Below are 15,733 nucleotides of genomic sequence, written 5' to 3'. Positions count from 1 at the left end.
GTGTGCGTGAGTTTCGACCGTTCATCTGATGAATTCTCACAACGCACACCTCGCGGCATATCGTATACCAGGTGGTCCATGCAAAATCAGATTTTCAACATATTTGCGATTCGTGAAAATTTCCAGTTCAAAAAACGAAAAAGGCCAAAATTTTTTTTATTCCCGTTTCTATCGCTTTTCATCAAGTTAATAGTTAATTTGAAAACATATTAAGAACTCTATGTTATTTTGGGGAAAAAAACCAGAATTTTATAACAGCGTGGAAATTCTGAAAATGACTCTAAATGTGATGGATATGTTTGTGTGTGGATGTGGTTATCGCTATCACTAATGAACTGTTGGAAAACTATCTTGTGCGTGGACCACCTTGTATGTATATATATATGTATTAACACGACGAACTCACAAACTCACAACGACGATCACGGGACTGACGTAATATCGACTAGGCCCCACTACTCGAATTGAAGATCGGATCGAGGTTTCAAAGTCCCTGACGAGGAGCAACAACGCGCCAGTATGTTCCTTTCGTTACTGAAGGTAAGACGTGAGTAGAAGACATTTGAAATAATTCAACATTAAATACAGAATACTTTGGAATTTCCAGAAACACAATCCAATTAACTGAAAACGCGAAATAATTACGAGTGATTACGTCAAAGATTAAAAATAGGAGTAATAAATTATATCGCTAGAAAATCCAAAGTAATGCAATATAAAATAAAGAATAAGAAATCTTTTAATATATTAAAATACCATATTAAAATACTTGATGAGAGTTTTATTTTCTATATTTTTTTTTGTGCTAAATTATAGCAGATTATAGTGTTATTTTTATTTTATTTTTTATTTTATTTTTTATTTTCGGTAGAATATTTTTGCTTACTATCGAAGTAACTGTACGAGAAAGTATTATCGCATTAGCCTACTGCTAATCGGGTCAATCGGGTGTGATATCAACTTAAAATATTCGTTCGATCGATCGAATTAATTAATTACGGACACGTTACAGTTCCAGACAGCAAAAATGAAGACGTTACTCTTGGCCGTTTTCGCGTTGCTGTGCATTCAAGCGGTGTTCAGCGTAGATCCTAACGAACACAACAAAGTAGTTTGCTATTGGAATAGCACGGCTTACGAAAGACAAGGTGAGTCTATTTGTTAGTTATGCTCATTACTCATACTCACATGCGAAGCACGGGGTCTGCGACTTGGAAGGATATCATATATTCTACAATCTCGCGGATTGAAAAAAAGAATAATTCTCACGAGAATCGCTTCTTAGAAATTGAGAGCTATGTTAACAAAATCATAAACGTAAAATGTGTAAGACACTTGACGTAAGAACATCTGTTAACATATTCGTTAATATTATAAGAATAAAAGAGGAAATTTTTATCATTTCAAAAAATATAATCTTTTTATTATTAATTCATAAAAGTGAATTATTTGCAAATGTTAAATATAATTTTTAACGACTTTATATTTTTTTATTTTTTAAATTGTAATTGATATACAACGTGTTATCGTTATCTTATTGTTATATCTCCACTGTTACTTTATGTGCTTAATTTTTTAAAATTAATATAATTATGAATAAGCTATGTGTGAAATCTTCCTTGGAAAGTTTTCGTTATATAATATTTCCTTCTTCCTTATTACGATATGTGAAATCGATAACGTATGATGTGTCAGTCGAAGTTTCTCTGGTTTGTATTTATTAGAGAAGGTCTGTCGCACTTGTGTTTATATTGCGATAGACGTTACCAACAATCAAATATATCACAAGAATACAAATCTAACATAGATATTTCACAATTCATAATTGGCAGCTGGCAATATTACAAATAATAAATGTGATTTTTTTATGTAAATTCTATGTAATAATAATGTGATTAAACTTTTTACGTCCCCTCAATCTTTAATTCTTTAATTTAAATAAATAATCAATATTATTATTATCAATGTGTGCTTGGTATTTACAAAATTTTCTCACTTTCAAAGGTCCAGCCAAATTTCAAATTGAAGACGTTAGACTCGCTTTATCTCTCTGCACTCACCTTATCTACGGATATGCTCACATCAATTCTGACTTCGAGATTGTTCCCGGCTCACCGAGTTTAGATACCGGATCGGGTTACTCCTATTACAGACTCGCCACGCAACTGAAGAGATCGTTTCCCGATTTGAAGGTTTATCTGAGCGTCGGAGGAAACTCCGATCCTTACGATGAGGAACACAAGTATCTCGTGCTGGTAAGTGCGAGTCGGATATCAGTATTACGACTTCATATTGTTTCGCGTATTCTTTTCACTTGGAATAAAATCGCGTTAAAATAAAACTTTCGACTGTTTACTCAAGGCGATTCGAGAAAAAGAAATAATATCGAAATAATAAAATAATAAAAGATTAAACGGAATGACAAAAATTTTTGGGCCGATAGACCGAGACTTCAGAAGGCAGAATGAAGTTTATCAACTCCGTGAACCGTCTGCTGAACGATTACGACTTTGATGGAATCGACCTGGCATGGCAGTTTCCACCAGTAAAGCCCAAGAAAAACCGTGGCACTTTTAGTTCCATCTGGCACGGTATCAAGAAGAAGCTCGGCTACGGGAAATTCAAGGACGAGAAGGAGCAGGAGCATCGCGATGGTTTCACGATTCTGGTTCGTGATTTGAAAACGCAATTGAGACCGAGATTCAAGGCCCTGACTCTCACGGTGTTGCCTCACGTTAACGCCAGTGGTTTGTATCTTATATTAATTTAAAAAAATTATTTTAAACTAGACAAAATGTTTCTTGTTGCTTTTTGAGTTCCTAAAAACAATGTCGCAAGCGAAATTTTTCCAGCATGCCAGATTTCCAGAATAATTAAGATTTAATATGCAAAAGCTTCTTTTGCAAAATTTGAAGATTTTTTTTATAAAAAGGTTAACAATATCTTGAAATTTGGATTAGAAAAATCATGAATGTATTGTTCATCCTCTACAAAAAATTCTTGTTTCTTTATTTTATTTTATTACCTTACTTTTTATCCATATTATGAAGAATATTAATAGAGTTTTGCAAGATAACAAAGAGATTTTCTCTCAGAGACAAAACTCTGTATTAAAATTCTTCATAATATAACTAAAAAATAAGATATTAAAATAAAAAAAAAGTTTTTTTATAGGGATGAACAACACATTCGATGACTTTTGATCAGCATTTCAAGATGTTGTCAATCTTTATGAAAAATCTTCAAATATTATAAAAAAGCTATTTTTACATATTAAGACTCAATTATTTTGGAAATCTAACATTGCTAAAAATTTGCAGCATCGCTTTCAACATGCAAAAATGTATAAGCATCTTGTTTAGTTCAAAATAATAAAAGAAATATTTGTTATAAATATAATAAAGATAATAAAATATTATTAACAATTGTTAACAAATCATTATGATTATTTTAGCACTGTTATTCTAGTACCGTAGTGTCTACATTCAATTTTATTTTTATTTTATGATTTTTTTTTTATAGTTTACTACGATGCCAGATTATTGGCGCCCAACATCGAAGCCGTGCATCTATTTGCTTTCGATCAAAAGACGCCGGAGCGCAACGCGAAGGAGGCCGACTTCCCAGCACCAATTTACGGCAGTTACGGCCGTGTTGCCGAAGATAACATTGATGTTCAGGCAAGGTAAACCCGATTCTTTCTCGTAACTGACATCCCGTCAGTATTTTCCTTTTATAAAATATAGTTTAACATATATAACGTAATAAATTTATGACAGTTACGGACACGAGAGAGATGACAATATTGATGCTGCGGCAAGGTAAACACACCTTTTTCCCGTACAACGCACTTATTTTAACATATAAAACATGACATGTACATGACATGTCCCGCCTAGTAAATTTACACGCAATCCTATGTTTTAATCTTGTTGATTTTTCCGTACTGCCAAGTTTTCATATTAAATTTACTTTCTTGCCTGCTTAATTCACAATCCGTTGATTAAATAAATTACAATGCGTAATTTATTTTTGTCGGATCAATTATAATTCCTACATATTAACGATTATAAATATTCATTAACAGTTTTAACGTTTCCCAGATGCCAAACGATTACGAACCTGCGTTTACACAAATCTTTCTTTTATGTTAAGTATGCCGGTGGCATACTTCATTAACTTGTTAAAAGCGGATATTTCTTGCACAAAAGCTTTTACGACTCGATGAAAATTGATAAAAATCGGAATGATAAAAATAACTTTGCAGATACTGGTTGGAGCATGGGACTCCTGGCAGCAAGATTGTCATCGGCATTCCTACGTACGCTCGCACGTGGAAACTGACGGCTGACAGCCAGATTTCTGGCGTACCGCCCATCGTGACTGATGGCCCGGGTACACCCGGACCTCACACCAACGAGCCGGGATTGCTGTCCTACGCCGAGATGTGCGCCAGGCTGACCGAGCACGCGGTGGGACGACTGCGACGAGTCAGCGATCCGTCCAAGAAGTACGGCAGCTATGCTTATCAGGCCTACGACGGTGACACTGGAACCGAAGGAATCTGGGCGGGTTATGAGGATCCGGATACCGCTGGTAACAAGGCTGCGTATGTGAAGTCCAAGGGTCTCGGCGGTGTGGCGATCGTGGATCTCTCCCTGGATGACTTCCGGGGCGTTTGCACCGGCGAGAAGTACCCTATCACCAGAGGAGCTAAATACAAGCTGTAGAGATGAGCGGAGAAGATTCGAAATCGCGAATCGGCAATCGGAATCGAGATTTGGAAATCTATCCGCGATATCCGGGCGAGAGGATTTTAATTGATTTCGGAAAAGGAATATTTTGGATGCTGGTCGTGATCCTACTACAGTGATCGTATTTATATGTCGTCCTATATGAGTTGTATTTCGAGACTTTTAACGAGGAAATTTTAATGAGGATCGTAATGCCGATATTTTAGATGTATTTTACTTGAGAATAATAAAAATATCGCTGCTTTATTATTCAGGTCCTTTGATCTTAATCCCCCATTGTTTTCGAGAGGTGAGCTTATCCCACAAAGAATAACTGTATTAACAAAATAATCTCAGTAAGAATTCAGTTTGCATAATACTCATTTGCGAAATTATATCGCATATTAAAATTGTTTTTTTTTTTGTAAATGAAAAAGATTTATACTGTTGTCTGATTTTGAAGACAAGGCAATTTTAGAGGGTGGGTTTTTTTTCAACTTCAATGTACTTCATATAAGAAATATAAGAAAATACTAATCCCAATGAAAAAGGAGAAAGGTAAAAACGAGACCGAAAGATGCATATCAAGAGAACTATTCACACACACACACACCACACACACACACACACACACACACACACACATATATGTTTATATAGATAATATATTGTTTTTCGTGCAGTCTATTTTTTCGGCCAAACGATACATTTTGGGTGTATAACAAAGGTTCTTTTGTAAATGTGACTATAGACATATCCAGGATATCGAGGATTACGTCAAACCGGATATAGTTAATAATCCGCAGCCATTCTCACACCGGTTCGAGTCAAACTTCTTCTTACCTCGGCACAGTGAATCAAAAATAAAAAAAAAAAAAAAAAAAACCGATACGCACACAGTGACTCACTGATACATAAATCTGACTAACTATCGCAATTTATTCGATTCGCGATCTACATCGATCGCGCATCTCGATCATACTGAACGCCGTGTGGTGGATCGTGTGTTTCGTATCATAAACTCGTAATGCGTATTTTTACAAAATACTGGAGGTGTGTAATAGTTTTACGCTTCTATGCTATAGTTGATAATTCGATAGAGTTACATTAACAAAAAACACTCGTGAAAATATATAATATACATAACATTGTAATATATAACATATGATAGAATATAGCTTTCTCTCTCTGTCCCTCGCTCTCTAGCTTAATCCCGCTCTATAAGAAGTCTATAATTATTTCATCTCGATCCGCAGGTCCACGCTTGTTGAAAACCAACGGAGAATCTTCGTAAATGCTCCTTAAATGCGCACATCATTTTCACGATCACAAATCAGAGGTGTAAATTAGCAATAGAAATGAGACGAACGAAACGAAAAAAAAAGAGGCTGCTGACGATTTCGAAAAATTCGTAAGATCCGATCAAGATTAGCACCGAGCCCACTTATCGCTGTTAATCATATAGAATTTATTAAAACGCGGTGGGCTCAAACGCGAAACCGACTCTACTCCCTCGTGACGTTCGTTCGCGGACAGAAGAAGGATCGTTTTATATTTATTTATTTAATATGCATGTGGGTGTCTACGACACGACGAGGGGGAGTGCGTATCTCGAATCATCGCGTCACGAATTACGTCAGACATCACACATTTTGTTTGTTATTTAATATACTGGAACGTTCATTCGAATGCTTAGGTTTTATAGGCTTTAATGCTGTCGCGACGCAGTATGGCACTTGGATTACGCGTGTACATCCGTTGTCTGCAGGTACTTGCCGCTCCTCTCCGGACGCTCTTCGCCGTTAACGAGACAAGACTCGAGGAGCCAAGCGAACGTAGGAGGTATATCACGAAATACTACGAATTTATTCCGCAAACACAAACTGTTATTCGCTAAAATATTTACCCCACATTATCAATCTAATAACGCGGCGATATCAATTAAAACTAGAGAACAAATAGCTTCTGTAACCATCAGATTACAGAATTAATAATAACAATAGCTTCAAAGATGACAGTAAATTGTAACTATCTTAAATGTTATTTAAATATGCGTTTAACATTCTATTTTCTCTAAAGCTATTTTTTTTTTTTTTTTTTTTTATGTAATGTACTTCCTCCATCCACTTTCTCCTCACAAACGAACGATTCGCAAAGCTGCCGTGAATAAATTTTCGCGCCCGACAGTCGTCGGTCTGTTTCTCGATATAAAAAATAATTCGGAGTGGTGCTGTCGCGCAAAACTTTTGGGAGGAGCTCGCGATTTAGCGTCCGCGATGATCCCAGGCAGTTTCGTGGAATGAAATTGGTTTTTTTTTTTTTTTTACTTTCTCTCTTCCTCGCCTCCTCGCTACGATCGTCTTTGGTTCGCTTTTGCGTGGATGCGGAGGGGTTTACGAACTATTAATTAACTACGCGCGATTATATATTAGCACGGACATAAAGTGGAGATTTTGACTTTTTTTAAATCAAGCGACGACGCGATTTTTTTCACATTGAAAAAGCAATACACGATAATAATGGATAGGTCGATCAATGCTAAGTTTTTTTCTTTTGGATTGCAACACTGACCACTTTGTCCTATAAAAGTAAAAACGTTCGATCAAAGCAATAAGAGGGATGTTGGATGTTGCAGCCGGAGTAGCGGATCGGATACGCAGCTAGGATATAATCTCTATCTCTAAACTGAGGATAGGGTTGGGAAGAACAAAATGGAAACGATTTCTGTTTCTAAGTGCTTTGTGCGTTATCGAGGCCGCGATAGCTATAATGAGAAATGACGCTTCAGAAACAAATCGTCGTGTAATTCTTTCTTTTTTCTCGTTATTAATAATCATTCTTAACGAAACTGAAGATGATAATTAAAAAAAAATAAATACATTATTACTAATAATGAACTAAAGAAAAAGATAAACTCATATTTCTGTATCTCTCTTTCAATATGCAACAAATATCATTATAAATATAATTATAAGTATTATTGAAAAATGCATAATAATGCCTTAGAATCCAAGACATAAAAATAATTTAAACAACATGAAAACAAAAGTTTTAAATAGTCTTCATTCATTAGAAAAATTAAGATTATTAAGAGAGGAAAATAAATGCATACGGGAGAGATTGTCTATCTGCGATTTCTCCCTTGTCTCTTCTCAAATTCTGAACAAACAGAATTTAAATAAAAAGAAAACTTACCGAAATTATTAAATACGAAAGCAGAATCGAAGCTTCGATCTTCGCGGCTGCACTCGGCCGCGAGTAACGCCCGAAAGCAGGATTCCAGATACGAGCATATTAGAGTACTACGGTGTTTCCTTAAGAAGCCTATTACACGCTTTCTTTTTTTTTTCTTTTTTTTTTTAAGTTTCTTTTCTTCTCTCTCTCTCTCTCTCTCTCTCTCTCTCTCTCTCTCTCTATCTTTTACGCTAATCTCTACATGACGGAACATCGCTTGACGTTGTACCTATTATCTTGGTCCACATTGTTAATGCTGAGTACTTTGAGGAGCCTCTCGGTGTCCTTGAAGCTGTGCCTGCCGCGCTGCTGCTGCTTCATCAGCATCATCGTCGCCGTGGTTGTCGCCGTCTTTTTCTTCTTCTTCTTCTTCTTCTTACGTTTAGTCTGCGGCAACGTCAGCTCCAGCATCTGCTCGAGGCGCAGTCGAATAGGCCAACTGGCGTTACCGTCCTCGGCGTCCCGATGATAGGCGTAGCTCGACGTATTAGGCTCCTGATAATCCCGGCGCTCCTGCCACCACCACGGATTCTTGCACGAACTCGTCGTCTGTTGATCCCGCTGTGGGTCCCGATAACCATCCTCCTCGGCCATCGCCCGTCTGGGTTGTACGAAGGAGTCATGAACGCGAACCGGTCGAGCCAGCGACGATCTCTTCTTGACTGGTGTAAGATGCGCGGACTGATGCCTCGCCAAGGACTTGCTCAAGCTGTTCCTGGTGCTCCGAATTCTCCTGAGCTCGTCGGGCGAAGACATCGGTGCCTCCTCATCAAGATACAACTCCGCGCCTGAAGCAGGCAAACGGTAATTACCGCGAATCCGATGGTTAACGACGGCGGCCCCGCTCTCGTTCTTGCCGCCGTTATTGTTGTTACTGTAGTTATTGTTGTTGTTTCCCCCACTGCTGGGGTTGTTGTCCACGTGACGACACTGCTCGGCACATTGCAGACAGTCGTAATACTTCTCGGCGACGTGACGACGCCCCGAGAAACGATCGCGCAGATCGGTGCAACGGCGATGCTCGTTGTTCGTGATTGCGCTACCACCGCGTATGCTCTGATAATGATAAGGCTGCTGTCACACCTCCTGCAGATACTTGAGAGGACAGAGGATCTCCTTGTAGAGAACGTCACCCTCTTTGCCCGTGTGATCGGCGGAACGTACATCTGCCGCGCATCTGACCATTGCCACTCCATCCATTTCTTCGCCCACTTGGATCACGATCTACGTAGATGTACACGATGATGAAGATGATGATGAATAGGATCAAAGGATTACATTTTCGCGTTAAAAAATTTTGAATTAAAGATTTTAAAAAAAGAAATATTTAGCAGATATTTTGAGAATGATTTCTGTTTTACATATATCATGTATTTATGGAACAAATTCATGGAAATTGGACACAATGGGATTTGTGTTGGAATTGTAGATATTAAGAATTAAAAAAATTTTTTATATAAAAAATATAGAAATACATAGAATTATATATAAAATATGTCCATATATATTTTTTTGTCTTGTATAATCTCTGTTCATATATATATATATATATATAGGAAAAGTAATAAAGAAAACAATAAACAAATAACTTTTGCATTAATTTTCTTACCAGAAGTAAAATTGCGATTATATTATATATTGTTCTACATATGATCATATACATAATTTTTTTATATGATTATTATATTTATCATAAGATAGATACACATTTCTCATTTCTCAACTTCACTTTTTATATAAAAAACAATATAAAAATTATCTTTTTAATTATTTTTTATTTCTTCTTTGTATTATTTTCTCATATATATAAAGAGAAATTATACAACAGAAAAAAACATATGTAAACATATTTTATATTACTTTATATTATTATTATACATATTTATACATGTTCTTATATGAAAATTTTTTACCGGCTACATTTTCAGTAATCGAGAAATTAAAATAGAAATTAAAATAGAAATTTCACGAGGAGTTTTACATGAATTAATTTAAGTATTAATATCATGAATTTAAAAATTTTACAATTTTACATTAGACACTATTTTAATGATTAAAAACAGATTGTTATTTAAAGACTTTAATGAATATTGTGAGTAAAAATATGACAAGACGAGTTGAAATTCTGATGATCAAAAATCATTTCTTACATAACATTTCATTTTCTAGGGAAAATCTAACACTATGTAAGGTACTTATAAATACCTGGTCTCGTAGAAGAGTAGTTTGATCAGCAAGCTGCAGATTGCGTGTGACTTGAAGAGTCCTTTGACCGGATTCCACCCGCATCACATATGCACTTGGAAAATAACCGGCACGGCCGCCTAGACATTTGCCCTTCCACCAATCTTTCTCCGATTTATCGATCACCGTGATCTTGTACCCGGCCCTATAATTACGAGGAATGCGTACATAAATCAATACCATTACGCCACGCCCTATACAAATCAAACGCACGTGGTAACTTGCGCGTTTATTAAAACCCGACTTGTGATATATATATGAAAAAAGAAAACGAATCAAACGAAGTGGTGCACCGCATAATTTTCTCGACTGCGAATAAATCTTACAAGAACGAAATATAACGCGAATCAACGTGAATCCCTTTCAATTTCTGAAAGAAATAAGCCGTATTACAGGCGTGATGATGTGATAAACACACGTGATTTTAAAATCGCCTTATCGTTGAATTCTCTTTTCTCAATCGCGTTCAACAACGCGATGATTCATTTATTTTGTATGTCCTTTTCTTTGAATGTAGATGAATTTGAAACTCGGTTTAATTTATTTTCTTCTATCTTTCTTTAATTCCTAGAACCAGAAAAAGATAAAAAGATAATTTAATTAAGATTCAAATTAATTTACGTTACAAATAAATAATAGTCATCTTTTTTATTTTTAAATTATCTGTAAACTCTATTTAATTCAATTTTCAACCTTTTCCTAATTTTTAGAAGAATTAGAAGAGATAAAAAGTAAGATAAACTGAAATTAAAATTAATCTATATCGTTTATTTATATAATTAAAAATGAACCTTAATTGCTTTTATTCATTTCTGCTAAATCAATATAAATATATACATATCTTTAAACTTAGTTTAATTTACTCTTTTTATCTTTTTCTAAAAACTAGAAAAAAATAAAAAGTAATAAAACCAAAACCGTTTACTTCATTAATAGAAATAGATAATATAATTGTCTTTTGAGTGTTCATTTTTATCAACATAGATTAATGCGATTTATTATCTTTTTCTAATTCTAAATTTAATGAGACAACAAGTTAGTCAAATTAATACTAGATCAAATTAATAGAAGAGATTACTAGAAATAAAGATTAGATATAATAAGATTAGATAATACTAGAAATTAATCGCTAATACCTTCATTTCCTCGCTCTTTGTGTTGTTTCGTATCACCACTGTAACCCAATTAAAACTTCGCGCTCGAAATCGCGGAGGAAGACGGCCTCTTTTATTCGCTATGAAGTACGACATATCCATCGCCTTTCCGTTTTCGAACTAACGCGTCGTCGTGTAATATTTCGAACCAAAACGAGCACGCGATAGCGGCCGTAAACAATCGCTGTATTGTTGTTGCTGTCGCTAACAGTCGCTCGAGTCTGCTACGGGGAATTTCTCGAAAACACGGTTTCTTGGAAATCCCGGACCTCGGTAAGCCCACTCGCTCACTCGCTCACTCGCCGAGTCGCTCGCTCACTCGCGCCGAGTCGCTCGCTAGCCAGCCTAATTGGAGTGGGGGGTGAAAACGTTCGGCAGTCGCGTCACTTACTCTTTACCGTTTGGTAGCGGCGCACGCGCGCTCCGGCGTCTCTTCGCGGTTTTCCAACGATTTCTCGCGCATCTTGGCGAAAATATAAAGATTGGAGCGTGAACTTATCGTAAGGGAAAAATGGTAAAAGCACGAGGGAAGCTCCTAGACAGCGTAAATTGAAACATCGGGATATAAAAGAGACGTTAAACTTTAATGTCTTTTTTTTATGCTCCGATGTTTGTACTTTCTAGAAGCTTCGTTTATGCTTCTATCATTTTTCCTTTATGCTAAACTTTTTATGTTCCAATTTTTTTTATTTTCGTCAATGTAAAGACGAATCTCGTGTGCGCGAATGAGTGTTAGCGGTGTCGGAGATGCGGAATCGAATAATAAAAAAATGGCCGTTAATTCGGCCATTAATATTTGAACGTAATCGTCCGCGTCTGTTCGTTCGTCCAGTTGTTCGCAATTTGTTTGATTTTCGGATAATATCGCAAGTGCAATCGAGAAGAAAGGAGAAAAACAACTCAGGATCGAACGATGGATCGATCGATGGATCAACGAGTGGAGCACCGTATTCGCTCGGCGACGCCGTTAAATTTTTCCTCGATGGAGACGCAATTCGGCACTTTTAGGTTTCTAACCATAAATTAATTTGCGAAATTTTTGTAATAGTACTTAAACGCAAAATTGATCGCCTCTTACGAAAAATCTGCCCTTGAATACGGTTTTATCATCGATATTTTCGAGAGTTTCATCAAGTGAACAGCTTCGTATGGCTGTAGCGTCCCTATGATTTGCGTGCAGATAGCGCGGCAGTTTCATCAAATGAAATTCGCATGATCATAGCATTACTCTATAAAATATTTCGCGTCGATAACGTAGATTTTTCTTCGATTGAATTTCAGATTTTGATCAGATGATTTACTCATATGATAAACTTTTATTACGTCGGACGTTATCGATTATGTGCATGAATTAATTCAAGTATGCGATATTCAAATCTTTCGTAAATAATACTTGTTTGCATTGTAACAATAGTATTTATATATGCAATATTTCTTATCAAAAATATAATTATATACCAATAACTGTCGCATATATGCAAATATATCGTATATATAAATTATAATTAGCAGTGATTGCAATCAATTTTTATTTTAGTATAGATCTAGAGATTTTTATACAGGTTTCATAATATAATTATTACTAAATTATATTAAATTTTTTAAATTACTAGATGAGTTAATTGAATAATATAATATCTATGCATGTAGCAATTATCAGTAATATTTATGCATGTAGCAATTATCACGATCAATTTTTACTCCAGCCACGATCACTATTTATAGATGTTTTATAAAAATTTTATAGTTAATATTATTTGATTATTAAATTTTTTAAATTATTGCATAAGTTAATTAAATAATATAATTTTTACGCATGTAACAATTACCGATCGTGATCAATTTTTACTCTAGTCACGATCATTGTCTATAAATGTTTTATAAAGATTTTATAGTTAACAGTTATTTGATTATTAAATTTTCTAAATTTACTGCATTAATTGATTGAATAATGTAATATTTATGCATGTAGCAATTGATAATGATCGCGATCAATTTTCATTTTAGCCGCGATCATTGATCAATAAACGTTTTTAAAAAAATAAGAAGTAATTGATATTATAGTTAAATTTTTAAAATTATATGCATGAGTTAAAGTATGATATTTAAGAAAAATATGTAATATTTATGCATGCAGTAATTTGCAGAGATCGTGATTAATTTTTTCTTTAGCCACAATCTCTGCTCAAAATTATTCACGTAGTTTAAAAGCTGTACTTAAATACTGTTAATCGCAATTATTATATTTATTAAATTATGTACATGAATTAATAAAACGCTTTTCTATAGTGCACTTTTTTTAGATAAAAATAATTAGTAATAGTTCGCTGTAGTATAATGCTGTGATCACGATTATAAAGTCAATTCGATTTTTTTCATCATATTAAACTAAAATTCTTTTAAGTTATTGAAAAAAATGTCATGTAAAAATAAACATACAGCATCAATAAACATTAGAGAAAATATCAATAATTATCTTATTATTCATGAGTATAGTTAACAATGAATTTTTAGTATTTTGAATTCTAATTTGATTAAATTTGGAGAGAAAAATGAAAGTGTCGAATAAATCAACGAACAATATTCCTATTTTCGTTTTTTTTTTTTTTTACTTTGACAGTGATTTACAAAGTAACGAATGATTCCAATGATTTAATTAATCTTCGTAATTTAATATCATGTTGTGTTATTTATTAATCTCGGGAGTGTATCAAAGTGCATTAAATAAATAAGTAAATGTATAGTGAAAGTGTGCAAATGAATCAAAATGAAATGAAATAAAGAGTGATCGTTAATGAGTGTGTAATAAATCAGTGAATGTGTATAAATCAGTGTGTGTAATAAATTAATTTTCATATTTGTGTGATCATGTGGAATAAAAATGCAATAAAAAGGAATAGCAGAGAATAACTGGCGACGCATCGACTGGTGAGTCAATTCACTTGCCATTATTTACAACATTTTTTATCATTGCATAGCGATAAGTTCAACGATAGCAATTACGAATACTTATGCACGAAAAAATGTTTAAGATATTTAAACTCAAAGATTATAATTTTTTACGAAGAAAACGACTTGAGATTATAATTGCCGTTAAATTATAACATTTTTATTTATAAATTACATTTATAAAATCAAAATTGCGCGAATTCCAACATCAATTAAAATACTTATTAGAAAGCAATAATACGTTATATATAAAAAGCTAAAATGAAAAAGTTATAATACAAAAAAAAAAAATAAAAAAAGTTATAATAAAAAATACAAAAGGTTTTTCATTTACTGATGTGCTTTATGCATTTTTTTTTTTTTTTTTTTTTTGAAATAAAAAGTATTCGTAATTAATTTAGATTATTATTGTGAGACTTCGCGAAGAGAAAACGCTGGAAAAACGCTGACTTTTTTTTTCTACGAGGTAGAGATAAGCTCTTACTTGAGATCCAGCTCGTCTGGATGTCGCGCCTCGAAGTTGTACAGAACGACGTAGAGATTGTTCGGCGGCAATACGCGTTTGCCGCCGGGTGGGTTCAAGTGATTCTGGTTATTGGTATGCGGCGACGGACACGGTGACGTGCTCGCCGACGAGTACGATTTCTCATTTTCATCCGGCAGCTCCATGCTGGACATCCGAATGGCGCTTCTCACATGTTTATGCATGCTGTGGCTCTGGCCCGGGCTGCAGGGCGCTGGAAATAACATTCGCGCGCAAATCCGTGGTTTGTACATTATCCGAGAATTAATTAGGTTTATTACATGCTAAATGGCCACTTTGTATCTTTAGGCAAAATGAATGTCGTGTCCTGAATACGGGGGATTTGGATGGTAGTCTCTTTTCGTTTGAAGCGAACAATTTTTGATTTTATCTCGACGAAACGCGAATATACTTTTCAAAGGGTAAAAAGGTGCGGATTGTGTCAAAAACTTACACATATAGCTTAGGTGTCGAGTTCCACGTACTGAAATTTTTTATTTTGTTATTAACACAATCTTTTTCCCGATTTACATTAAAATTATAAAATAAGAGTATAGTTTTAATATTACGCATTGTATGAAGGATATTATACCTTTATAATACATTGTATCTCTTTTTAATTACAATAAAAAAATTATGAAAAAATTGTAAATTATTTTAGATCGCATTTAAAATTTTGCATTTTGTTTCAGAACTTGGATAAAAAATTGTTTAAATATAAAGTAGAAATATGCTTTAATAGAAACGTAAAATATTGATCAAATCTCAATTTTTTATATAAATACTTTATATATTCAAGATGATTTATATAAAGTTTCATTGTGATGCAGAGATTAACTGCTTTGTAAATAAACATTTTTATTAAAAATACAAATGAAAGGAACAGTAGCAAAAAT

At 34.3% G+C, this 15,733-nt stretch overlaps 3 protein-coding genes across 9 annotated transcripts in view; 1 reads left to right on the top strand and 2 right to left on the bottom strand.

Annotated features, from left to right (window-relative positions):
* The first annotated feature begins 435 nt into the window (after positions 1–435).
* Positions 436–5,003, top strand: Idgf4 (Imaginal disc growth factor 4). 3 transcript variants are annotated; one of them, XM_011635662.3, is made up of 7 exons: positions 436–540; positions 1,013–1,148; positions 2,005–2,255; positions 2,444–2,747; positions 3,523–3,685; positions 3,780–3,821; positions 4,268–5,003. In XM_011635662.3, exons 1-7 carry the CDS (start codon positions 520–522, stop codon positions 4,728–4,730), a joined length of 1,380 nt encoding a protein of 459 aa, XP_011633964.2. In that variant the 5' UTR covers positions 436–519; the 3' UTR covers positions 4,731–5,003. The 3 variants fall into 3 exon arrangements, with proteins under 3 accessions (XP_011633964.2, XP_011633966.2, XP_011633965.2); XM_011635663.3 differs by having other exon boundaries at positions 529–547; XM_011635664.2 differs by lacking the exon at positions 3,780–3,821 and having other exon boundaries at positions 521–540.
* A 398-nt stretch (positions 5,004–5,401) lies between these two features.
* LOC105425114 (uncharacterized) lies at positions 5,402–9,044 on the bottom strand (the record flags this gene model as incomplete). Its single annotated transcript, XM_011635705.2, has 1 exon — positions 5,402–9,044. A coding segment is annotated over one exon (879 nt), but the record flags the coding sequence as incomplete, so codon positions are not given.
* Stacl (SH3 and cysteine-rich domain-containing protein) overlaps positions 9,039–15,733 on the bottom strand; it is a 53,351-nt gene continuing 46,656 nt past the window's right edge. For 4 of the 5 annotated variants that reach the window (XM_089072950.1, XM_089072946.1, XM_089072949.1 and 1 more), the window contains 4 exons: positions 15,292–15,321; positions 14,799–15,051; positions 10,173–10,356; positions 9,039–9,191 (listed from right to left, as the gene is read on the bottom strand). In XM_089072950.1, coding sequence (XP_088929076.1) covers positions 9,045–9,191; positions 10,173–10,356; positions 14,799–15,051; positions 15,292–15,321 — 614 coding nt within the window. In that variant the 3' untranslated portion in view covers positions 9,039–9,044. The remainder of the gene's footprint in view (positions 9,192–10,172; positions 10,357–14,798; positions 15,052–15,291; positions 15,322–15,733) is intronic. The other variant, XM_089072948.1, reaches the window with a different exon arrangement.

Source organism: Pogonomyrmex barbatus, unplaced genomic scaffold (assembly GCF_055798465.1).
Source record: "Pogonomyrmex barbatus isolate J1 unplaced genomic scaffold, ASM5579846v1 scaffold14, whole genome shotgun sequence".
Classification (NCBI taxonomy): Eukaryota; Metazoa; Arthropoda; class Insecta; order Hymenoptera; family Formicidae; genus Pogonomyrmex; species Pogonomyrmex barbatus.
The sequence above is the reverse complement of the archived record's forward strand: the minus strand, read 5'-3'. Positions and strand labels throughout refer to the sequence as shown.

Coding starts and splice junctions, on each gene's coding strand:
- Idgf4 (XM_011635662.3), top strand. CDS start 520: ATGTTCCTTTCGTTACTGAAG. Junction 1,149..2,004: donor CACGGCTTACGAAAGACAAG/GTGAGTCTATTT, acceptor TCACTTTCAAAG/GTCCAGCCAAATTTCAAATT. Junction 2,748..3,522: donor GCCTCACGTTAACGCCAGTG/GTTTGTATCTTA, acceptor TTTTTTTTATAG/TTTACTACGATGCCAGATTA.